This window comes from Delphinapterus leucas, chromosome 11, assembly GCF_059928025.1.
Source record: "Delphinapterus leucas isolate spDelLeu-1000000601 "Yukka" chromosome 11, BTC_Dleu_Yukka2, whole genome shotgun sequence".
Classification (NCBI taxonomy): Eukaryota; Metazoa; Chordata; class Mammalia; order Artiodactyla; family Monodontidae; genus Delphinapterus; species Delphinapterus leucas.
Genome location: NC_143139.1, coordinates 82,451,838 through 82,477,103, shown reverse-complemented (window position 1 = coordinate 82,477,103; position 25,266 = coordinate 82,451,838). Strand labels below are relative to the sequence as shown.

At 36.6% G+C, this 25,266-nt stretch overlaps 1 protein-coding gene across 2 annotated transcripts in view; it reads right to left on the bottom strand.

Moving 5' to 3' along the window:
* Positions 1 to 25,266, bottom strand: part of UTP20 (UTP20 small subunit processome component) — a 94,163-nt gene that overhangs the window by 13,008 nt on the left and 55,889 nt on the right. For both annotated transcript variants that reach the window (XM_022599776.2, XM_089921166.1), the window contains 19 exons: positions 23,589 to 23,806; positions 22,929 to 23,073; positions 21,622 to 21,709; positions 20,612 to 20,755; positions 20,365 to 20,415; positions 20,108 to 20,260; positions 18,632 to 18,787; positions 18,156 to 18,296; positions 17,425 to 17,562; positions 13,564 to 13,703; positions 13,225 to 13,307; positions 10,087 to 10,376; positions 8,726 to 8,865; positions 8,356 to 8,512; positions 5,058 to 5,156; positions 4,140 to 4,307; positions 2,655 to 2,821; positions 1,815 to 1,956; positions 897 to 1,013 (listed from right to left, as the gene is read on the bottom strand). In XM_022599776.2, coding sequence (XP_022455484.2) covers positions 897 to 1,013; positions 1,815 to 1,956; positions 2,655 to 2,821; positions 4,140 to 4,307; positions 5,058 to 5,156; positions 8,356 to 8,512; positions 8,726 to 8,865; positions 10,087 to 10,376; positions 13,225 to 13,307; positions 13,564 to 13,703; positions 17,425 to 17,562; positions 18,156 to 18,296; positions 18,632 to 18,787; positions 20,108 to 20,260; positions 20,365 to 20,415; positions 20,612 to 20,755; positions 21,622 to 21,709; positions 22,929 to 23,073; positions 23,589 to 23,806 — 2,737 coding nt within the window. The remainder of the gene's footprint in view (positions 1 to 896; positions 1,014 to 1,814; positions 1,957 to 2,654; positions 2,822 to 4,139; positions 4,308 to 5,057; positions 5,157 to 8,355; positions 8,513 to 8,725; positions 8,866 to 10,086; positions 10,377 to 13,224; positions 13,308 to 13,563; positions 13,704 to 17,424; positions 17,563 to 18,155; positions 18,297 to 18,631; positions 18,788 to 20,107; positions 20,261 to 20,364; positions 20,416 to 20,611; positions 20,756 to 21,621; positions 21,710 to 22,928; positions 23,074 to 23,588; positions 23,807 to 25,266) is intronic.

The window sequence follows — 25,266 nt, the reverse complement described above, 5'->3', positions numbered from 1 at the left end:
TCTTATTAAGCTTGTGTTATGTACACAAGGCACTCTACAGAGTGTTAGAAATACGATGATAAAAAGGATGCCTTTCCGCATTTAAGGAGCAGATAGCTGAAATTAAGCATGGGAACTATGACCTATAATTTAATATAGTTAAGTGCAGTGCCAAAGGTATGAAAAAATGTGTTGGGACCAAGTGACTACAGAAGAATCCCTGAACCTCCAGGCCAAACCTTCTAGATTACCTAGACCAGCTGGTTCACCTCTACCTAATACACCCCTACACCCTGGTTGCTGGGATGGCCTTATTGGGCTGGATTAGACGGAGATAAAGCAAAGAGCTCAGGAGTCAAAAAGACCAGGGCTTAAAACCCAGCTCTGCAGCTTATTACCTGTTTGACCACAGAGATGTTAAATACTTAACCTCTTGGCACCTTTCCTGTAAAACAGGCAATCTGAGGAAGTGGGAAAGGTGTGGGCTTCGGAGTCCGACAGACTGAGGCTTACATCCTAGATCTGTGATATGGGGCAAGTCACTTAGCCTACGGCCTGGATTTCTCATCTATGCAAGAGACACATTAATAATACATGCTTCATGGGTTGTTATGGGGATTCACAGCAGCGAGCAGTAGCAACAAGCATGATGATGATGAGATGGTGATTACTGCCATGGGGACAGCACCACTCAGCCTCATGAAGTCGTGAGGATCAAATGAAGGGCTTTTACAACTGTTAAGCGCTACCTATTATTATTAAATTGCTGTTAAGGGAGCAGTTTAATACAGAGAACAGGGGTGGTTCATGATGTTGTAAATCTCTTTAAAAACTCAATCATCTTGTGAAGTATGAGCCTAGAAACAAGTTCTAGGTATACTGCACAACACAGCTCCCGTGAAGGAACAGGTGCTCACCTTCACGTCCGTGGAACCCAGGCAGTCTATGAGGAGAGACATAAAAGGATCCAACATTTCCAGAACATGTTCACTTGAAGACTTGATCTTCGAAGTCTTCAGACTAAGATGCAACAGCTAGAAGATTTAAAAAGATACCTCACATCAGTTGCCCCTAAGACCAAATGAGTGAGGTAAAGGTGAAATGATTTTAAGAGGCCAATGTGAAATGTTAAGATGCTTCTATCTGAAATTATAAAAAGTGTGAAGAAAGGGGAACCACCTGGGGGAGTCTCAGTATGTGAAGAAGGTGGGAGCTCACTGTGCAGCTGAGATTCGAAGTTCCTTTACCAAATGGTTATTCCTCAGCATTTGCTTTGGTTCCAGGTACTGGCTTGGCATGAAGGACATGGCAGTAACCAAGATCAGCAGGGTCACTGCCCTCGTGGATCTTAGCCAGGATGACAGACTCTAGCGAACAATTCACTAGAAATGCAGGGTGCTTTGAGAGTTCTGGGGGGACCTGGGCAGAGGGAGGAGTAGATGGTGAGGTCCTGGGGTGGGAAAAGTGTGGTGACTTTAGAGAACTGAAGGGAAGCCACGTGTACAGGATGAGGCTATGCCCTTGTGGCCCAAATGAAGGACAGGGCTCTCTCCTGGGAAAAAAGGGAGCCAATGAAGGAGTAAAAAAATATATACAATAAAACGATCAAATTTGTGTTTTCAAAAAATTTAGAGTAGTTCAGAGTTGCACACTCATGGGCAAAGCAACAGTGAAAGCACTGTAAATATCAGGTCAGAATCATTCATTCTGAGAAAGTTATATCATCAAAGTACCAGCGTTTCCAGCGGAAATGAGCAGTACTGGAAATTCAGCAGAGGATTAAAAGGCACAGACTCGCTGTGTGCAGCAAGTCTCACTTTAAGGTTAATTCTTACCCGAAGTCCAGACTCAATAAATATGTGCATGTTGGTTTTCTTGCTCACAACAGCTTTCTGCCCGCCTCGAACTGGAGTTGGGGGGAGCAGAAGACAACTCTGGGGTGGCAGACGTGGATCTGGTGCAGGGGCTGCTGGATTTCTGTCAATCAAGTGGAATGAAAATTAGTAGAAAGCACACTGCATGCTGCATCCCTGGAAGCTACTATGGCCCCTTCTGGTGAGGTGAGTCCAGTACCAAATAATGTGCTCTTTGCTGTGGGTTTTTTTCCCCCTTAACCACAAGACACCGAAGAGATGATTAGGTTGTTGATCCAAGTTTCTAGAACCCCAGAAACAGAGGTCAGAGGGATGAACACACATTTAAATGAAGACGAACAGCAAGGGGACACTCCCTTCCTTTGATTTCTGAAAACAAATGCCAAGGAGTCTCTTTCAGACTGCAGAAGCAAAATTCAAAGGAAGTTTACAAATAAGGTATTTAAAATCTTTGGAGGTCTAAATCTCTGATCAGAACAAGAAGTATATATTTTAAGTCTATCCCAACTTTGATTCAATGAATATCTAAAACAAAAGTGGTATTAAGTAAACGTCAAAATAATTGGTTGCCTTCACAGCTACCGCATTCAGCAGAAACAAGCTTGTGTTGACATGTATTACCTGGAAGGACCTCAGCCCAAACACCACAAAGTAGTACCATCTTACAACTCAGATAAACATACCATTTTTTCCCTACTAAAGCAAATTATTAAATGAACCCACTTAAGAGTAATTGAGTAATGAATGGCTTATTAGAAGTATGAACCTAAAGGATAGTTGTTTTCTTTTTTTCAAACTTACTTTTCCTTCTCTGTTAACAGGATTAGATTTTCGCTGACCAAACCGTAACTAAGCAACAGAATGGATTCTGCCGTCATTTCCTGGTTTACAAGTAATCCTGCTATGATTCGACGTAAGGTTTCATGAACTTTCCGGGCCAGTTTTAAACTCGTGGTATTTTGCAAGATCTAAAGGCAGACATAAATGCACACTGAGGTAACACAGAACTGCAGTTTGATTTGTTATAATAGTAGTTTTCTTTTATATATTTACTTTTTAAAATATGCTTTTTGCTAATTAAAAAAGAAACACATTCTTAATAAAATTTCAAACATAGATATAACATATAAAGTCAAATATACCCATGACCTCAGCCCCAGAGATAACCACTGCCAGCTGTGTATGCCGCTGGATTTCTTGTGCCTCCTTGGCACTCTCTTTGTTGATGAGGTCTGGGCGCAGGGCTGGAGATAGGATGTGACACTTGGAAGATGTCAGCCTTCCAAGTGCATTAAATGGGGTGGTTTATAGGCAAGCACGTACACATAACACAACATCAACAAAATGCAGTCACTACTCACAGGAAACCATGCTAAGGAAGTGGTGTGACGGCCAGGCCTCAGGGTTGTACATTAGTTATTGGGCCAAATCAGAGGAACTTAATGGGACCCCAGCACCATCAACCCCAGTACAACCCTCAGCATGTCATAGCTATTCCCCTGCACAGGACATGGATTAGTAACTTTGATTACCTTGGAGGGACTTGATAATTTACATGGAAAATAAGTGTGCTTTGTCAACTCTTTTTCATCCTCAAAACATATATAACACTCTTAGATCAGGCTCAGATAAGCTAAATGCATTCTAGGAACAATTAGGGAGTTAATCTAGCATCAAACATGTGGAATTAGCACAGAGAACACTATGAAGGTAGGTAAATGACAGTCCCTGCCCAATAGGAAAGGCAGAATGAAAATGGTGGAAAGAATGTGAGATTTGGATCAGAAAGATCTGGAATTAAATCCTGACTTTTCTCCTTAGCCATGTTCCTTTCTATCTTTCTAAGCCTGAATTTTCTCATCTGTAAGACGGAGGTACTGTCAATCTCAGGGGACGGTTGTGCAGATCAGAAGAGATAATGAAGCACAGTGCTAAGAACATGGGTATCTGTTCAATAAATGCCAATTCTCTTCCTCCTGGCAATCTGGGAGCAGCAGTCTGACTCCAAAGGCTATGTTCTTAGCTGCTGACGGGACCAAGCTCAATAATTCACCTGTAGTTCAGTTCTTGTCGCCTTTCCTTTTGCATCTCATGGTTTATATCAGGGACTCTGATTCTTGGATCAGAATCCAAGAATCAGAATCAGCGGAACCAGAATCCACTGAGCTGCCAGCCACATGGTACTGGTGCCCTTAGCACCAAAGCAAATCATGATGCTCAAGGCTCTTTTCAAGAACTCATGATACTGTAAGGTGGGGATCCCCTTTATTACATTCAATTCCTTACCTCTTTTAGTGGAAGGATAAGTTTTGTAACCTGATCTTTTCCTACAAACTTGCCCAAGATTTCATAAGACTCATAACTCTTGCTTCTTCGTGCCTCCATGACCTTGGAGAGGATCTGCTTTACTTCCTTTTCTTCAGCAATGGCACCAAACAACTCATGGTTAAAAATCTTTAAAAGAAAAAAAGCCAAATGGCAATTATGTGCACTCAGCAACTTATGCCAGCATAAGCAGTCTTTGAAAATGCGTGGTATGTCCAAGTCAAGGATTAAAATTAGACAATAGGAATTTCTATTAGATTTCACTTTTTTCAATGTAGTTTAGGGACCAATTACTAAAAAACAAATACAGAAACACTTCAAGGTTTACACCAATGGAAAACAAAAGAAAAATACCACGTAGATTTACATATATAATTGTATAATATATAAACAGGCACTTCTTTGATATTATCAAAGAGTAGCTTAATTTCTCTTTAAGAAATTCTCATATTTCTAACTTAATTATCAAAATTAATGCATTTAATTAAAAATGTAGTGTCTACATTTTTAATGAATAAACAAACGATTGTGTGCCAAATTTAATGTCTTTCTAATCCTACCCCCCAAATTATCATATTATCTGATTTTAAATTGTTATTAATTTTTCACTATTCTAAATAAAGCTCTAATGAATATACTTTTGTACAAACTCCAGACCACACCTCTGATTTTACCAGCTCGAGACCTACTAGCAACAGCAGAGTGCCCATCTCACATCACTTAAGTCTCAACTTTTTAAACCTCTGCTAGCCTAAGAGATGAGATAGTAGATAGTACATTATTTTCATATTTATAGGCTATTATTTCTGATTTTGTGAACTGATTTGTGTTCTTTGACCTATTGAAAAAAAAATTAGAATTCCTTTCTCTAAATCTTACCTCAATCATTATATCCAAACAAGAGTCCAAATTCCCAACTTGCAGCTTGTTGGTGAGGCCTTGCAGCAACATGTAAACAGTGAAAGTTAGCACATGGACCTAAAACGAAATGTATCATAAGAATATGGATGGCTAAGACCACCCCAGTAGAAAAAACAAGATTTAGAAGTACGGCAGGTGCGCACTCAGATTATATATCTGTAATTATTGCAGGGAGAAGCTTTGACAAATGACACATACTTATATCACTGCCTAAAGTCCTTTAACCAGATGGTCCCTTTGTAGAAAAGATGCTCAGAAACACATCACCATGCTTAGGTTCTATTATTGTGACTAAATCAGGCCAATGATTTATAAAGAAGAGCACAAGTCTTGAACTTTTAAAAACCAACCTGTGAATTACGGAGCCTGCCAACGTTGAATGCAGTCAAACCTGGTACAAAAAGTGTTATGAAGGAAACAAGTTTTTGCCCTTCACAGTGATCACAGCTCACATTCCTTAGAGCTTACTATGGGCTAGGCACTGTATTAATACCCCACATGTACTGAATCATTTAATCCTCACCCACTCTATCTATGGCATAGGTGCTACATTATCAGCATTTTCAGATGAAGAGGCTGAGGCACAAAAAGGTCAATCAAACTTGCCCAAGGTTACATGAATAGGAAACGGTGGAGTCAGGATTTGAAACGAGATGATGCCAGAGTATACAGAGTCCACAAAAGGGTGTATTCTGTATACTGCTTCCGGTGCTGTAAATTATCAAGGTAAACATCAGATAATGATCATACACTAAGAAAATACACCTGGCTGTCAATATACAGATTGGATTTTAAAGGCATAATTTCATATGTACCTACTTATGATCTTTAAATACTTTTACATATATAAAATATTTGCTGAGGACTTTATATAATTTTTAAAAATCCTTTTGGGGGGGTGAAGAATGAAACTCGAAGAGTACAATTTTGGTTCTGTCTACATGATTAATACTAATACCCAAACTGCTGTTCTCTCATCCTTATTTTACTTACTTTAACGAATAATGAGACAGACTGGAAGAACAGGTGGTTAAAGAAAAATGGGCTACTTGTTTAAATACCTCAGGCGCTCAATTAAATGTGTGAATGAATCCTCAAAGACAGCTGTACTGTATTCATGCTGGTATGCTCAGTGCCCAAGAGCACCTCACACAAATAGCCAAGAATTACAGGCTGGTTGAAAGAATAAACATGGACACTGACAGGGGCTCCGGTTCCAGGTGAGATGGAGAAAGCACACTCTATCCTGTCTCTCCCACTGAGTGCAGCTATAAGCCCCAGACAGGATGCATAGAGCTGCAACTGGGGAAGAACACCGGAGTGCAAGTACCACCAGACTCTCAGTGTGTTTACCCCTGTTTTCTATAGTTATAGACGTGGGGACTGCAGCAGCCACAACTCTGCCGGGAGACCTTCCTTTCCCATTGGGACTGCAGTTCTCAGAGGATGGGCCAACTAGCTGCTTTTCTCCTTCTCTGTCTTGACACCACTTAGCCTCTGTGTGGGTACAGCTGTGGGAAGTACATGGCAAAGTGGGAGAAATAAAGCCCCAGCTTCCCAGCTGGAGGTGTGAAATAAGTGGAAAAACAATGTGTTAGCAAAGAATCAGAAGATATAAGGGACTAAATGGAAACTTTACAACTGAAAAAAACCAAACAGACCAATAACTGAAATAAGAAAATTTACTAGATGGGTCCAATAGTAGGATGGAGATTAAAGAGGAAGGGGTCAGTGAACTTGAAGATGAATCAATAGAAATTATGCTATCCAAACAGAAAGGAAGGAGACGGAAAAAGAAAATAAAAATGGAGCCTCAGGGATGGATGGGACCCCCCCAAAAAAGTCAAACAGGAGTCCCAGGAGAGGAGAAAGAGTGCAGTGCAGAAAAAGTGTTTGAAGAAATAATGGCTGAAAACTCCCCAATGTGCTTGAGAAGCTCAACAAACCTCAAACAGGGTAAACCCAAAGAAATCCACATTCATAATCTAACTGCTGAAAAATAAAGACAAAGTCTTTAAAGCTGCCAGAGAAAAATAATGCATTACTTAGAGGGGAAGAATAATTTAATTATTCATCAGAAAGGCCAGAGGAAGTCGCATGACAATTTTACAGTGCTGAAAGAAAAGAAATAACTGTCAATGCAAAAGTATATATCCAGTGACAACATCCTTCAGGAATGAAGGTGAAACAAAGACATTCACAGGGAAAGGAAAACGAAGAGCATCCGTTGCCACCATACTTGCTCTATGAGCTTGCCTAGACCAAAGGGAAATGACACCAGGAAGAAATCGGGAAATTCAGAAATGAAGGAAGAGCAGTAGAAATGATAAATATCTGGGCATATCTGAGGATTAAAAGCAAAAACTCTAACGCCGCTTGGTAAGTTTTCAACATATAAGTTTTCAGCAAAGTAATACATAAACAACTTTTAAACAAAGGAAGGGTGAAGGGATCTATAGGGTAATAAGGTTTTTACATTCCACTTGAAGTGGTAAAATACTGATTCTAAATAGATTATTAAAAATTAAGTATGGATATGGTAACCTGGAGCAACCACTAAAACACTATACAAAGAGAGACAGTGACAATGAATACTGATATTTTTAGTGTGTTACTTATAACCTATAGAAGAGGAAACTACCTATGAACAAATTAGGACTTGGAAGGTCAAGCTAACTACCAGAAGTCTTGGCTGGGTACTTGAGAAAAACAAGTTGCAGTGTTCCTCAAACTTTAGATCACTCAGGGATCTTATTAAGATGCAGATTCTGTAGGTCAGGTGCTGCTGATGCCACCTGTCCGGGGCCCACACTTGGAGCAGCAAGACCGCCAGGTAACTACTCAGAGAGCTTCGTATTCCACCTGGTGTTCTTATTAATTTTATGACATGTCATACATTTCAACTCAAACAAATGTCTATGTTCTTTATTGTTCACATGTGTGGCTATACGTTCAATATACATTCAGTAAGAATTTTATTAAGAACTCAGAGAATACAAAACTTGATATCAAGTGATTTGAGAGAAAAACACAGGTTATGAAATGCAGGTCTATAAGGATCTTTTAAGAAATTAAATATAAGGGCTTCTTAAAAGACAGATTTTTAAAAATACTGATTAAAAAATTTTAAATATGCTTGTTCTCTCAGTAGATCAACTTTACAAAAGATAGACCCAAAGTATCATGACTTAGTGTTTAAAGTGCAACTATTTGAACCCCAACCCAATTTGAATATAAAGTACATGATGCAATTTACCTGATAGCCACGCACAAGGGTAGTCTGTAATTCTTTTAAAATATATTGTAGGTAATGCACACCCAGATCCTCTATTATTTTTGCGAGAGTGCTGCGAGCAATGTCTCTGATTTCCTGTGCTCTGTTCTTGAGGAGGGCACACACTTTCAGCAAAATACTAGAACATGAGAAATTAATTGACTAATTAAATTAACAGAACCAAATAAAAATATAAATATCCTTTAGTTTCTGAATCACTCATAACCCAAACTATGCCAATTAGGATTCTAAATTACAGCAAATTGTGACAGTACTTCTCTTCCTGACAAAAGAGAAGATAGAACCAATTTTTGAGTTTCACTGAACTTTTCTGATTTGTCACACAACATACCTTGGCAGATTAGCTTCCATAACTTCCTGTGGAAGGGACTGCATTAGTTTAACCATGGCAAAAGCTAAAGGAACTCGAACTACTTCCTCATCATTCACAACCTTTGATTTTATGAGTTTGTGTTCTTCTTCTCTTTTAGTCTGTAAGAAAAATTTAGGTTAAACTAAAACAAAAGTAAATGGATTAGGGACCTGCCAACACTATAACCTTGCAGTTGAAAGATAAGCTCTTTTGATATATCTTATATCCATTTCTAAGTTTAATGTCTTAAAAAACAAACTCAATTATGCAATTTGATAACCCTCCAAAACTTATAAAAATAATATGAATAAGAATATTCTTTCCAAAGGAGCAATCAACCAATCAATCAATAAATAAAACCAAGTATTCACTGATGTGGGGTTAAGACTGTTGTGTAATATTTAAAAAGTCACATAAAATTTGTGTTAATTGGGACTTTCCGGTGTTTAAGTGACATCGTTGGTACATAAAAAAATATGGTGCCTGAAATAAACTTTATTTACAAATATACAAAATGATGAAGTATTTTACATCAGGGGTTGGAAAACTTTCTGTAAAGGGTCAGATAGTAAGTAATTTTGACTTTATGGCCACTGTTGAAGCTACTCAATTTTGCTATTGTAAGGCAAAAGCAGAATTAGAAAATATGTAAATGAATGGGGTGTAACTGTGTTCCAAAAAAACTTTATTTACAAAAACAGGCTGCAAGCTAGATTCAGCCCATGGGCCACAGTTTGCCAGCTCAAGTTTTACACTGAGAAGGAAAGGCTCTGGCTTCATGAGAATGCACTCCTAAAATGTTACCCCTATTAAACAAGAAAAAGATGTACTTTTGTTTTCTTCCTTTTTTTTTTTTTTTTTTAAATTTTTTGGTCATGCTGCGTGGCATGTGGGAATCTTAGTTCCCCGACCAGGGATCGAACCCACGCCCCCTGCACTGGAAGCATGGAGTCTTAACCACTGGACTGCCAGGGAAGTACTGAAAAATGTATTTTTGAATAGCAGAGAAGTGGCCAAGAAGTAGAAAAGGGAAACATACTCTAATTTTTAATAACCTTTTTTGGAAATGGGAGTCATCTTAATATCTACTTTGGAGACAGAAAAGCATATATCTACCAGTATCAAAATCATAATGAAGAAGAAACATTACTACCTTAGCTGTACGAGATGAACCTGAAGATGATGAGATAAGAGAAGGGAGGTGAACTGTGAAATGTAGAGATAAAAGAAAATCCAAAAGCTGATGTCAATCCACATAGTTAAGAGCCTCAGTCTGACAGGGCCCCACGGACACCCCACAGGGTCACACAGACCTGCTGGGCCCCAAACAGAATGATTACCGTAGATGCCAGACATTTATGGAGCCTGGGTAGGATGTCCCCAGTTATGGTTCCTTGGATATTTTTAATTGTTTTCTCCAATTCTTCCTTATTCCAAGGAAGGAAAGAGATGGACTTCGTGATACACTCGGATTCTTTAGCTGCTGTCCCTTCACAATCATCTGGGTCAGGGTTTTCTAGCTCTTCATTCTTGTCTGACAAAGTCTTACATCCATCTTCCTTCTCATCATCATCCATATGCTCTAATTCCATGGCTTCATGCTCTGGCAACTCAATCTCTTCTATGGTATCTATGTTTAGTAAACAACAAAAATCACCTTAAATTAAATAAGGAAACAACACAGTTGTGTTAAGTAGTCTTTTCTACTAACATCTAATAAAAAATATCACTGACTGTAAGGGCAAGACAAGGGCTGAGGAAACAGCAGTAAATGAGAGTGTTACAGTCCTTCATTTTCTTACAGTTAACCTAATGAGGAATAGAGACAAGTAAACTGATAATTATAAAAAAAAAGTGTGGAATAGTAAGCAAGTACAGGGTACTTTGGGATCACATGGAGAGGCTGGGGGGAGGAGGGCTCTTAACCAAAGGAAGCTTCCAAAGTACTGTGGTTGGAGGCTTCCAAAAGCAAAAACCTACATTCATGAACATGAAAATCCTAATGGCAGCCAACAAGTCTCATGCAGAAACGTACCTTATTATAGGATTCAATTTATTAAAGAAACCTGGGCAGTATTGTAGAGAAAAGTCCAGACTTGGCTCTGCTAACAAGCCATGTGACTACAGTCAATTACCTTAACCCTCATGGGCTTTGGATTCTTCACCAGTAAACTGTAGATGGCACCTACTTGCAAGGCTATTGTTAGGATTAAATGTGACAAAGCCTATACTGTGCCTAAAATATATTTCTGACACTTCATTGACTTTCAAAATAATGATAGCTATTAGTCTTCATTTTTTTTTACTGGCCGTGTAGCTTTGGGACAGTTACTTTACTCTTGAATCTCAATTTCTCATATCAAAAATATGCAGTAACTAACACCTAAGGTTCTTGTAAGGTTCTTATGAGGACAAATGAGATAATGTCTATAAAAGCACATTTCACAGTAGATGCTCACTAACTGTTTCAAACTCCATTCACACCTAAGAAGAAAACAGTGAAGTGAATTAATATTTTAATTTTTTAATGTTTCTGTTTATGCAAAATTTCAAAATGCAGATTCAACTGACTGAAGATAAACTAAGGGGCTTTAGTACATTAATTATTTAAAACACAAATGGTTTCTACAAATTCAAAACAGTTTTTCTCTTCATCAGTGTGGCTCTTGAGTGATTTGATAATGAATCAAAGAATTAGAAAATTTTGAGTAGGAACACTGCAGTAATGCAAACTAAGGGCCAAGATATTTCAGTGTCTTTAGCCAAAACAATTAGAATAAATACCTTGGCCTACTTAAGTGTTTATTCTTTTCCTTATTTTTCTGTGATGGCTAAATCCTTTAGAGTCTGGTGTTCAATATAAGCAGTAGTAGTAGGTATCTTTACCTCATTCTGGTTTTAAAGCAAAAGCTTTTAATGTTTTACCATTGAGTATGATGTTTCATTAGGTTTTTTTTTTTTGGTCATGCCACACGGCATGCAACATCTTAGTTCCTTGACCAGGGATGGAACTGGCGCCCCCTGCAGTGGAAGCGTGGAGTCTTAACCACTGGACCACCAGGGAAGTCCTATCATTTATTTGGTTGGTTGGTTATCTATCTATCTATCTATCTATCTATCTATCTATCTATCTATCTATCTATCTATCTAACTAGGGCTGCATCAGGTCCTACTTGTGGCACGCGGGATCTTTAGTTGTGGCGTGCAGGCTTCTCTCTAGCTGTGGTGTGTGGGTTTTTTCCTCTCTCTAGTTGTGGGGTGGACTTCTCTCTAGTTGTGGTGTGTGGGTTTTTTCTCTCTCTAGTTGTGGCGTGGGCTCCAGAGCACGTGGGCTTTGCAGTTTGTGGCACACGGGCTCTCTTGTTGAGGCACACAAGCTCAGTAGGTGTGGCATGTGGGCTTAGATGCCCCGTGGCATGTGAGATCCTAGTTCCCCAACCAGGGATCAAACCTGCGCAACCTGCATTGGAAGGTGGATTCTTTACCACTGGACCACCAGGGAAGTCCCCCATCATTAGGTTTTTAAAACACATCTTTTAACAGGTTAAGGAAATTTCTATCTATTCCTTGTTTGATAATTGCTTTTATTATGAATGGATATTGAGTTTAATCAAATGTTCCCCCTGTGTCTATACAGATGATCACATTTTTTTGTTTGCTAATGTGTTAAGTTCCATTAACCAATCACCAACTTCATGAGTTAGTGGGGGCTTCCTCTTTTTCAGTCACCTGAAATAGCTGATGTAAGGTTGAAATGATCTATTCCTTGAGTGTTTGTAAAACTTGCCTATAAAACAGTCTAGACCTGGCATTTTCATCAGAAGAAAATTTTTAACTACAGATTCCATTTCTTTAATCATTAGAGATCTATTCAGATTTTCTATTTCTTCTAAAGTCAGTTTTTGTATTTTATTTTTCTAAGAATTTGAACGTTTCACCCAAGTATTCAAATTTATAAGTGCAAAGATCACAATGTTATTTTACCTTTTTCATTTAATTGTGATCTTTTAAAATTCCTAATATTTATTATGCCTTCTATTGTCATTGGTCAATCTTGTCAGAGTTTGCCAATTTATGATCTTTTCAAAGACTGATTTTTATTTTTGATGATCCTTTCTGTTATATCTACTTTATATTTCATTAACTGTTGCTCTAAGTTTTAATTCTTAGACTTTCTTTGCATTCACTGCTTAACGTTCTTTCTACACATTAAGGTGATATAATTGAATTTCTGTGTAAATAATCTACAGGTCAGATTTTTTCACCCATACAATTTAGTCTGGACTTCTCTACTGTTAAATAAGTTTTATACAAAAATACTCAAACCATTCATTTTAACCTCCTCCTGACTCATTCACTGGTCACTGCTACAAGAGCAGAAAAAGGGAGTAAACTGAATTGTGCTATCTTTAATTCATGATCATAAAGTATCCAAGGATAGGAAGGAAATCTAGTTTAAGAAAGTTTAAAAAACTTACTCTCTTCCCTCTGAAGTTTTCTCATTTGTTCTTCCAGAGTTTTGTGGTCAAAGTGGAATGCTTCTAACACTATCACTAGCAAACTGTTAAAAAAATTTTTACAGAAACGTTCATTTGATTAATAATATCACTTGACTATTAAAAAGAGAGGAAAGTTAAAGACTTAAAAACATTAAAATTATTTTTACCAGTCTTAGGTATTTTTTCAGTTTAACAAGTCTTAGTATCACCTCATTGATACAAGGTAAAAGTAAACTGAGATTGTAAAAAGATTGTTTCAGAAAATAATCCAAAATTTAGATTTTAACAACAAAACAAAAATAAGCAGTTTGACCATACCTGACACCCAACTTTTGATTGATCTGTCCCGCCTGTAAGACATGAATGAAATGTTTCAAGTAATATATATATGCCGACCAAGAGAGATGTTTGCAAATAGCTCCAATAACCTCTGTGGCAGCAATGGTTATATTTTCATGCTGTAAAACAAATCAAGAGCATCAGTAAGTATTTGCAAATAAAGTACACAGCTAACTTGGTGCATTAAAAAGCTTAGACAGTAGGTGATCAGCAATTATAGAAAGGAAAGAACGCCCAAACTATACTCCATTGTTTTCCCCTAGCTCTAGGAAAAGATGCTGTCAATGAAAGGAATGACATCTTCCTCCCATTAAAGGATATTAACACATTTTGTTTTCTATTCCACTCAGACCTCCCTGATTGGTTCAAGCCTACAGACTGAATGAAGTAAATTCAATGTGTAAAAGTTGACAAATGTCAGAGTCAACTACAGATTGCACCGCTGAGCATTCGTAAGTACGATGCAACGGAGATAGCTCTTTCAGACGACAGTGGAGAACAGGAGCTGGATTTACCCTCACACCTTAAACCAGAAAAGTAGACAAAAATATATGAAACAGTTTTCAGACTTTGGACATCAAATAGTGCAGGACAGTGACTCCTGAGAGAAAGGAAACAAATGAAATGAGCCGTATAGTTACCCCAATTCATTGTGTGGGGATAACTGTCAGGTCATAGCACATGAGAAGAAACCCAAAAAGGGCCCCATGTCTCCCTGAGTTAAGGGGGCAGAGTTGAGGCTGTGGAGCTAGAGTCCTCAGGGCAGAGAACCAGACGGAAGAGAGCTACACAGAGAAAAGCTGCCCAGAGAAAGAGCTCCTTAAGCTTCAGCTGAGAACTGATCAGTACACACGAGTAAGGAGACAGGGAAAGAACCACCAAAAAGGAAAAGATGAAACACTCATCTAAGACCACACAGGGACGAGAATAGATCGTGTTCCTATCAGCCAGAGTAAAAAAACCTCATGATACATGAAGCATTAGGTATTCAGGTACTCAGAAAGTTAGTGCCTCAGTGGTGGGTTCAAATAAGCACCAGACTAAAGGCTGCTCGTGCCTAACAGAGCTTAAAAGCGAGCCTCAAAAGGACCAGACAGGACTTCCCCCGAGGGACAGTGGTTAAGAATCCGCCTGCCAATGCAGGGGACATGGGTTCGAGTCCTGGTCTGGGAAGATGCCACATGCCGTGGAGCAACTAAGCCTGTGCACCACAACTACTGAGCTTGTGCTCTAGAGCCCGTGAGCCACAACTACTGAGCCCACATGCCACAACTACTGAAGCCCGCTTGCCTAGAGCCCATGCTCCGCAACAAGAGAAGCCACCGTAATCATAAGCCAGCGCACCGCAACGAAGAGTAGCCCCTGCTCACCACAACTAGAGAAAGCCCGCGTGCAGCAACGAAGACCCAACACAGCCAAAAATAAATAAATAAATAAATATAAAAAAGAAAAAGGACCAGACTACTCACAAGTAGCCCAACTGCATCTGAAAAAAATTCTCAGGAACACTTAAATACAAAAACATCCCGCACCCAGCAAAGTCACATTCACAATGTCTGGCATCTGAAAGATAGCTACAAGGCATACAAAGAAGCAGAAAATAACTCTAATAAGAAGAAAAATCAACCCATCGAAATGGACACAGAAATGACACAGATGATACAGACTTAATACTAGACATAGATATTAAAACAACTGACATAATTATTGATATATTCCATTCGATCAAGAAGGGAAAGGAAAGCATGGGCATGTTAAGGAGAGACATGTAAGAAAAAGGCCCAAATTGAACTTTTAGAGATGGAAAACACAATTCTGAGGAAAGATACACTGGATGGGATTAACAGTAGATTAGACAAAACAGAAGAAAAGATTAGTGAAGTTGAAGACATGGTAATAGAAAAATGAAACAAAATGAAACCCAGAAGGGAAAAAAGAAAGACTATTAAAAAAAAAAAAAAAGAGTGTCAGTGAGTTATGGGACAACTTGGAATGGAATACAATGGAATCTCCAAAGTCAAGAACGGGAACCAAAAATATCTTTGAAGAAGTAATGGCCCAAAATTTCAAAGTCTGACAAACACTATAAATCCATAGATCCAAGAAGCTCAACAAACCCCAAGCACAAGACACTAAGGCACATCATAATTTAATGGCTAAAAGTCAGTGATAAAGAGAAAATTTTAAAGCCAGTCAGGAAAAAAAAAAGATATATTCCACTCAGAGGAACAAAGAATGACTTCTTTAGAGACAATATAAACCAGAAATCAGTAGAGTAGTATCTTTAAAGTACTGGGAAAAAACTCAAAACCTGTGAAATTAGAATTCCACACCTAGAAATATTATCTTTCAAAAACAAAGATGAGAAAGGACAAACAAAAGCTGAAGGAATCCATTACAGTAGACCTGCACTACAAAAAATTCAAAGAAAGTCTTCCTGTCAAAAGCAAAATGATACAGGATGAGTATTTGCATCTACACAAAGGAATGCAGAGCACTGGAAATTACTGATATAATATGGAAGCAAATACAAAAGATCTTTTCTTTAGTTTTAAGGATCTCTTTAAAAGATAATTGATGGTTTGAAGCCAAAACAACAACAGTGTATTGTGTGGTTTAAAACTAACATACAGGTAAAACTTCTGAAAAAAAATTGTACAAAGATAACTAATAAGCCAACAGAGATAAAATAAAATCATTAAAGGATATCCAATTAATCCAATAGAAGAAGAAAAGGAGGAAAGAGGAAAAAAACAGAACAAATGCAAAATAAATAACAAGATAATAGATTTAAACCCAATCATATTAATCATCATATTAAATGCAAATGGTCTAAAACCAATTAAAAGGCAGAAACTGTCAGATTGGATAAAAAAAAAGCAAGATTCAGCTATATGCTACCTACAAGAAACCAACTTTAAAAGTAAAATAACAAATACGTTAAAAATAAAAGACTGTAGAAAGGTATACCATAACAATACCAATTAAAGCTAAATATAATTTATTTTTTTCATCTACACCTCTTTCCTATTTTACTGCCATCTAACTCTGAGCTGCTTACTGGCTCTTCAAACTGGAATTTAGGGATGCATTCTTTTATCCACTTTCGAAATTCTTAAAAATTTTTTGAATATCCTGAAATAATAGAGGAAACCTATCCTTGAACAAGATCATATAATCAACAGTATAAATTCAAGTCACAAATCCTGATATTATCTCAGTTAGACTTAAATATTTATCAAGTCTTTACCATGTGCCAGGCACTGTTCTTACACACCATGAGGTATAAAAGTGAAGACACTCTGAGTTCAAATACCAGTTCTGACTCTGTATGTTTTTGAGAAAGTTCTATAACCTCACATATTCTCAGTTTACTCCCCTATAAAACAATGATAACAGTCCCTACCCCACAGGGTTGAGTTGTTGTGAGGATGAAATCAGATGACATGTTAAAGTACTTAGTATTGTGTCTGTACCTGGTATAGAGCTAAAGAAAAGGCAGCTGTTGTTCTAGTTCATTTCTTATGAGCCATTTGGGAAAACAATGAGAATTAAGGCCTATGATACAAAAATAATAGTATGCCATCTTAGTAATGTGATCATTTCTAAGCGAGGAAATATTTTGTGGTTGGCCTTTGTGAGCTAATAATAGCGAAAATAAAATAATAGCCACCATATTTAGAGCAAGTGCCAGGCACAATTTTAAGGGCTTTAGAACTATTCTAGGACTGTAATTATGGTGACAACATCAGTATGGATGCCACCAACCCCATCTACAGTTTGGAAAAGTGTGTCATGGTACAAGGAGAAGCTTACTGGTTTCTAGATCTAATGCCCTACCTTGATCATTTTCTCATCAAAAATTGGAGCCATGGCATAAGGCATGATGTAATTCTGAAGAGATTTAGAAGACAGCACAATTTTGCCTTCCATTAGTTGTTTTGCCAATTTCTTCAAGGCTCTTGCTCTTCTGTGGATCTACGAGTCAGATAAAATATGAATTAGTTACTGAATAAATCTCACCTACAACCAGCTCCATTTCAGTATCATGTTCCTCTTCCATGAAAAGATTAAAAGAGTGAAATATAGTCCATGTGTTACATGAGCAAACACTTGTGCCTTGATTTGCTTTCAGAGACATAATCCATAGTATTTCTTTACCAATGGATCCTAGAGCATTTAACCTTCTTAGGAAATGGCAGGGAAAGGTGACACTATTATTGTGGTTTCTGATACCACTGAGGAAATCAGACCCCAGGAAACAATCATCTCCTATGCAAATTTGATGATCACAAAGACCAAGGAATGAGAAGCTCAGAACTTTTTGGAAAATTAAGATATATCTTTTTCTTTTTTTTCCTTTTCCTTTTTTTTTTTTTGGCCGTACCGAGCGGCTTGTGGAGTCTTAGATCCCTGACCAGGGATTGAACTCCAGCCCTTGGCAGTGAAAGGGTGGAGTCCTAACCACCGGACAGCCAGGGAATTCCCTAAAATATATCTTTTTAAATGAGACAGAACGGTTTGAAACACTTGTTTATAGACAAGAAAAAGAAAGCAGAATTGTCTTCTACCTGAATGTGCTTCATATTCTCAAAGAAGTCCATTTCTGGATCATGGCAATCAGTTAGCTGTACCAAGTCTTTAAATTCTGGTTGATCTGGAAAGGTTTGAATTAAACAGGAAAGCAGTGTGGTATAATCTTGTTGAATACTCTGCAAACATGGAGTTGAGAAAAAAAATTTTTTTTTTAATTTTAAAAAGAATTTGCTTCTTAGGTAATACAAAGAAACACCAAAAAAGTCATTACAATTTTTTAAAAAGTAAAACATTCCCACTGAAACAACAAACTATATAAAATCAGAAGTGACAGCCCTCTTCTCCGTTCCTACTCCCCTGTTAAAAGTTTGCTGAATATTTATACAATCAAGTATTTTAATTACGTGTACTAAGCCTGACTGCTTTTCTACACAACTATAGCAGAAGTAGGGAAAAACAAAAACAAAAACAAAACCCACAGATAGTAGTACTTAATTGCAAACCCCAATACCTCTGTCTGGCTCTTCAATCCTTTCCTCAATTTCTCCAGGAGTGAACGATGAATGATTTCTCTATATTCTTTCTCTGTGACATTCAAAGCAGCAAGCTTTTTGATGATATTCATCAAGCACATGCTTGCATTATCACTTAAAGACATGTCTCCTAACTGGACACAGGAAAAAACCCAAATTATTCTGTATAATAACTATAATATTGAATATTATTTCCCAATGAAAGAGTTTATAATATTTAGCCACTGTTCTGTATAAAACTCTCTACTAAGAAATGTCCCACAGGTACTTCATACTTAAGGAAGAACCAAACATAGGGTTGTGAGGAATACAGTAAGTGACTTTGAAAAGTCATGCTTACTGAGAAGTGTCAGTAATTTCAGAAAATACTATGAGGTGTACTATTTTTTTATTACTGATTTTGCCTTTATTTAGAAACTTGGTATTTTATCTGTCATGGATTTTTCTTTTTTTCATTTTTTATTGAAGTATAGTTGATGTAGAGATGTGTTTTTTTAATTAGCTTTATTTCTCAAAGCAAACAGAACAAAAGGTTCACTAAAGCCAGTTTTCAATATTCAAAATCAGGTGATCACTTACAATGACACAGTTGGCTGGTATAATTCTGGTTAGCTGCTTCAGAGTTCCTGGTTTAAGGAATGTAGGTTGTGAGTGTAGAGAAAGTATTCCCAACTCAGCCAACCAGGCATTGATTCAGGTTCCCTCATGTTGAAATTTGATAAGATATATGAAGAATGAGCCCAAATGAGGAGATTACTTTTTCCTATATTACTTAATCGTTAATATCAGATGAACAACTATAAAATGCCACAAAAAGATTACTGATGTCACTACGTAGTTAACTATTAACCAAGGGTTTCATTTTCCACATTTTTGAGTTTTAATTCATTTTAGCAACATGGCACTTAATATAGTTGCAAACCCCTTTTATTTCTACTATATCAATAAAAGAGGGCAAACTGTTAAATAATATAGTTACATAACTTAAAAAATTGATATTTAACTGACACACTATGAAATTCACCCTTTTATTGTACAATTCAATGGTTTTCAGTATATTCAGAAGGCTTTACAACCGTCACCACTATCTAATTTCAGAACATTTTCATCACCCTCAAAGGAAACCCATTAGAAGTCACTCTCTCCGTTCCTCCCGCCCCTCACAGCTCCTGGTAACCACTCATTTACTTTCTGTCTCTGTGGATTTTCCTATTCTAATACATAGCTTTTCGACTTTTCACAGTGCTTCCACATATATTATTTTATTCAAAATATCTGCCTTTCAAATCATGAGCATAACAGTACGGTCTTTGCCGAATAAAATATTCTACAACTAAAAGAAATTTTATATTAAAAATCCCATCCCCCTCCAAACCAAATTAAGAAATTAGGTCATTTAGTCGTATTATCAAAACAATTTAAAAAATTCATAAATTTTTGCTATAAAAACCTACCTCCATGTTATAGAAACAATTATGCATAACAGGAATTAGGTAGTTAACGTCCATGGTTTGCATCTCTTTAATATAAGAGGTGATGGTCTGGAACGCTGAGAAGCGAACATCAAAGTTGATATCATCAAGATGTCTTTGATCAAAGGCGTTAAGCTACGAGAAATGCCATTGAAACCATATAAATGAAGGTATATAAATCTTAAATAAGGGATAATAATACTTTGGAAGCAAAAGAAACATAAGATTTTCTTTCTTACCTTGACAACATCAGTAATGTATTTTAATCCACTATCAAAATCAGAAAGGGTCTAAAAGGAATGAAGGCAATATATGATTAGTGAATAAAACCTTAACTTGTCTGCCTGTCTCCCTTTGACTCCCTGCCACACTCAAATATATATGGAAACATCATATCAGCACCAAGCAAGCTGCTAATATGCATTCCACATCATAGCTATCTTTTGAAAAAGGGGTGATTTTGGGGTAAAAACGAATATTACAGACCTGGAAAACTGTACAAAGCAACTGTCTTGACAACTTGTTCTTAATAACTGAGAAGAGTTTTGCTAGAGGCTTGAGGAAGCTCATAGGCTCCAGACAATGTTTCAACAGGTTTTGTACTGTCACCAGAATATCAACCTCTGTATCCTTAAGAAAAAATATAGAGAGAAATCATATTTCAGTAATTTATAAAACTGGTCAAATTGGCTTTAATATATTACAGCACAGAAAACAAGTATAAATAAGAAGTAAAAGTAGTAGTACTTAGAAAAGTTATTTCATAGTCTTTTAAAAGTTCTTAGCATTTTAACTTAACCAAAAACCTATAATAGTGTCCATGAACAGTTTCTTCCTTTAATTCTAATAGGAAATATGCAGGGTTTTAAAAAATAATTTTTTCTATTTTCTAGTTAAAGAGCCAAGAAAAATGAACTTGCTGAGGAAAAATACACACTTCTGGTTGTTCACAAATCTGTGGTCTTCTAAACTGAATTACTATAGAGTAGGAGTCATTCAGTATAACTCCTAAGGCCTTATAAATGAGTGTGCAAAATGGGAAGACTCTTTTAATCAAGACTGAACTACGGTTTGAAAATCACATCAGAAACTCTACACTATGCCTGAATATCAAAACAGTGACTTTTCATTCAGTTTGCCACTGTCACCATATTTAAGATCAATGCGTGTCTCAGGTTGCAGATTTGTTATTGATCAAAGTCAGAGAGGGGAAAAATCCTGAAATGGATTAGAAGCTAAACAAAGGAAAATAAAGGGTTTGAGACTTTTACTGTAATGGTAGATGATGAGGTCTCCACCTTCTCGCCTGCCCCCATTCCTCTTTCTGTCCCCAGTTTTCTCCTCTGTTTTCAATTTTATGTTTCTGTATGAAGTCTTTTCACAAATCCTCTGGGATAAATACATCACAGAATCTAACCAATAAAATTATTGTTTACAAATAAACCTAAAAATAAAGTGCCACTTCAAAGACAAATAAATGTGCTGTGAATTCATGCCTGAGCAATATTGCCACGGTGGAGGAAAGGCAGGAGCAGTGTAATGAGCAGAGAACTTTGTTCTTTTTCTTTCATAAACTTGCTGATCCTGGAGAAGGAAAAAAAAAATGGAATATGTAAGGAAGATATATAAGTTAAGAGTATTTCTCCAAGAAGTTAAACTTTTTGTAAAAAAGCATCAGTGATGAAAGACCCAGGTGGCTTTTAAGTATGTGTGTATGTGTAAAAAGCTTAACTCAGTTATTTAGCAGTGCCCACTCTTATTTCCCTCCAACTTCAGGTTGGTGGCTACTATTCTATTGCTTTTGTAATATCTGATTGTGTAGGTGGGTTATAGTAAACTCCAATCCTATAATTAGTAATTGATAATTACTTATTTCGCAAGGAAACAACATTTTAAGTGCTAAGACTTGTTTTAGGTTTTATATACATTTCCATATAACTCCCAAAACAGCCCTATAATGTAGGCATTATTAACCCCACTTTGCCCAGACAAAACTGTGGCTCAGAGAAGTTGATGTCACAGAGCAGGTCTTTCAAACCCAGTCTTTCTGGTGCCTAATCACTCATCATCTCCTCACTATCACGTAGCCTATGATAAAATTTAGTAAGTATATTTCCCATGGTTTCCCGTTCTGCAAAACTTAGAAATACACTAGTATAAATAAAACATTTAAAAGAAGTTCCTGGAAGATTCTAATATATCATTTTTTTATTGTTGCTGAAAGTAACAGAAAAAATAAACTTTCAACAACTAAGTCCTGTAACAATTTAGATTTTAAGATAGAATCATTTTGTGCACTCAGATTCACTAACCAGGCACTTTGTAGAAATCACAATTGTATATTACCAGGTCTAGCAGTATGTAGAGAATCTTTAAAGAGAATCTTTAAAAACCCTTGCAAGATCTTCTTGACGCTTAAAAGAACAAATACAGCAACCTGCTCTTTTAAATTATTTTTATCAATCACACTTAAAAAAAAAATCACAACTATGTGATCTCACATAACTCGAAATTTTAATTGAACAAAATACGTAAAGGCTAATAAACAGGCAAATCTATTAGTCTACCTTAGAATTTTGAAAAGTCTGTTATCTTTTATAATTAAATAAAGGCAGATGTCATAAAAGGTTTATTCCAGCAGAGAAAGAGAATTCTACATTAACTTAAAAATGAAGGACATTTAAAATACTGAAAACTTTTTTAGCTTATTACCTTGTTAAAACAAATGAAAAACCAAGCATAAATACAAAAATTAAAGCTACAGGTGGTAATGTTATCTTTTAAGGACCAATGTATCACTTACTTTGAAAGAATGCCCAGTTCCTTACTGACTTGTGCTCTATTCTTCTTCTTTTTCACCTTTTCTGCACTTATTGTGGTTTTGCTGAGATACTGGAGAATTGCAGGTACACGAGGTAGAATTAATCGTCCTCCTACCGTGATAGACTCTGAAACAGTGATAAATGTACTGATTTTAATTAACTATGCTCTTAAAAGCTAACTGTACAATATCTTCCTAATGACAGAAAAGGAAAGCACCCAATTACCATGAAAATTTAATATATTTCAACTCTAAATATTAAATAACTTTCTTCTTAGTCAAAACATCTATATCAGTAGCTAAATTAAAATTTTATATGAGACCCTTGAGGATTTAAACCATTTTGGGTAGTAGTAAGAGAACTGTTAGGATAATATGGTAAGAATTCAGAGACATGACAGTGGAAATCATCTGATAATGTCCTGAAGGATAGTTGAGCTTTCTGGAGCGTAAATAATCCGAATTTCTACCTACTGCAAAGAAAATTCAGCTTATATAAATTGGTATTAATTCCTAGAGAAAAGAAACTCTTCTAATAGCGTAAGTTATAAAAAGAATCAGATTCTATCAACTTTTCCATTCTGAGGGCACAAATGATACCTCAGAAGTATAAGAATCATCTGCTCTGTACAGCTTACATACCATCTGCACTTTCTGTGTATACACATCCTGTCACCGGTAAGCTCAAAACTGTTTCTGTGGGTTCAAAATCTGGAAGGCTAAGAAGGTCATCGGCTATTTCCATCACAATACTAGCTGTGGCTTCAGAGAGGTTCTTTGCTGAGAGAATCGCAAAAACATTGGTCAGGATATCACATTCCGGGTGCCCAGGTTTCTGTTTAGCCAGGAAAGGGAAATATCTGCAAGAAAAAACACTAAAATAGTCATCTTCTTTTTCAATACGTTTATTTCTAAAAACATGTTCCATATGAATTTTCATAGAGTTTAATGAATATATATGTGTATGTGTGCATATGAATGTTAATAAGATTACTCAGAAGGGAAATTACTTTAAAATTTGATGGATAATAATTCCAGGCACCATACAACCATTATTATTATCTACGCACTTTATGTATATTTCTCATTTAATCCTCACAACATCTCTATGTTAAGGTGGTATCCTTATCTCCACATTACAGATGAAGAAATTGAGAACTGTCTGAAGCCAATGAGCTAATAAGTCATAGACCTGAGCTGTGAACTGCAGTCTAAGCCCTAGTTCTAAAAGAAATGTATTAAAGACAGGCTATTTTTCAATTGTAAGCCTTCTAGAATATGAATGTTTATATGCTCACATAAAAACCATGTACTACAACATGAAAATTAGGAGTACAGACCACAGACCAAACAAATATTTGCTGAATTAGGATATGCAACATTCAGATTAGGATCATTTGTCAAGGGAGGGAGATGAATCCATCTCCAGTAATGAAAGACTCACACGAACGATACCCAAAAAGGTAGAGAACACAAAAGCTTTCCAGCCACGGGCAAACTAGCAATTGTTTTACAGCCAGAGATGCAATCCTAACAATCAGTAGGAAGGCCAAACTGAAAAAATTCAAATAGTTTGGCTTTACCAATTCATCATCACTGGAAAAAGAGCTCAAGCACTTTAACATACTTAGTCCTGAGAGACTGAGAGAAAAGTTCTAAGAGGTTATACTCATACATCTTTGTCCAACAGATACTGGGGATAGTATGCGCAGGCACCAAGCAAGATACTTTACATATCATATGTCCATTGTCAACGAGAGAGAAATTGTAGAAGACAATGAGGTGGCATCCAATGATGTGGATCTATACTTGAGTAAGGACCCAACTAACATATAAACCAAGTCACCACTGTAAAGTCTTCTTGGATGAAAGTCCTTCATGGCTTATTTGTATTAACAATGACACAACTATAAAATATTTCTCAAGTATGCCTATGAAGTGCTGCTTGTAAATGTCCAATGAAAAAACAAGATATGAAATTGCTTTCTCAAATTGGGAAATAAATGAAAAGAGCCCTTATGACAGTAAAAATAAAACAGGCTTTCCTGAGGAAGCCAATGGCAAGGTATTGTTTTTGAAGACTATTTAATGACACGGGGAAACGTTCGTGACATAATTTACATGAAAAAAACAAAATCAAAAGCTAGCTATAAGGTATGATCCCAATTTTGTAAAAACTGATGCCAAGATTTTAACACTGAATCAATAATAAACACATTTTATTTTATTCTATCTTTCTTTCATTCTTCAAAATAGACCAGGGCAAACTTAAGTCTGTTTCCATCACTGAGATAAACAAAATAGGTTTCTCACATTCCCA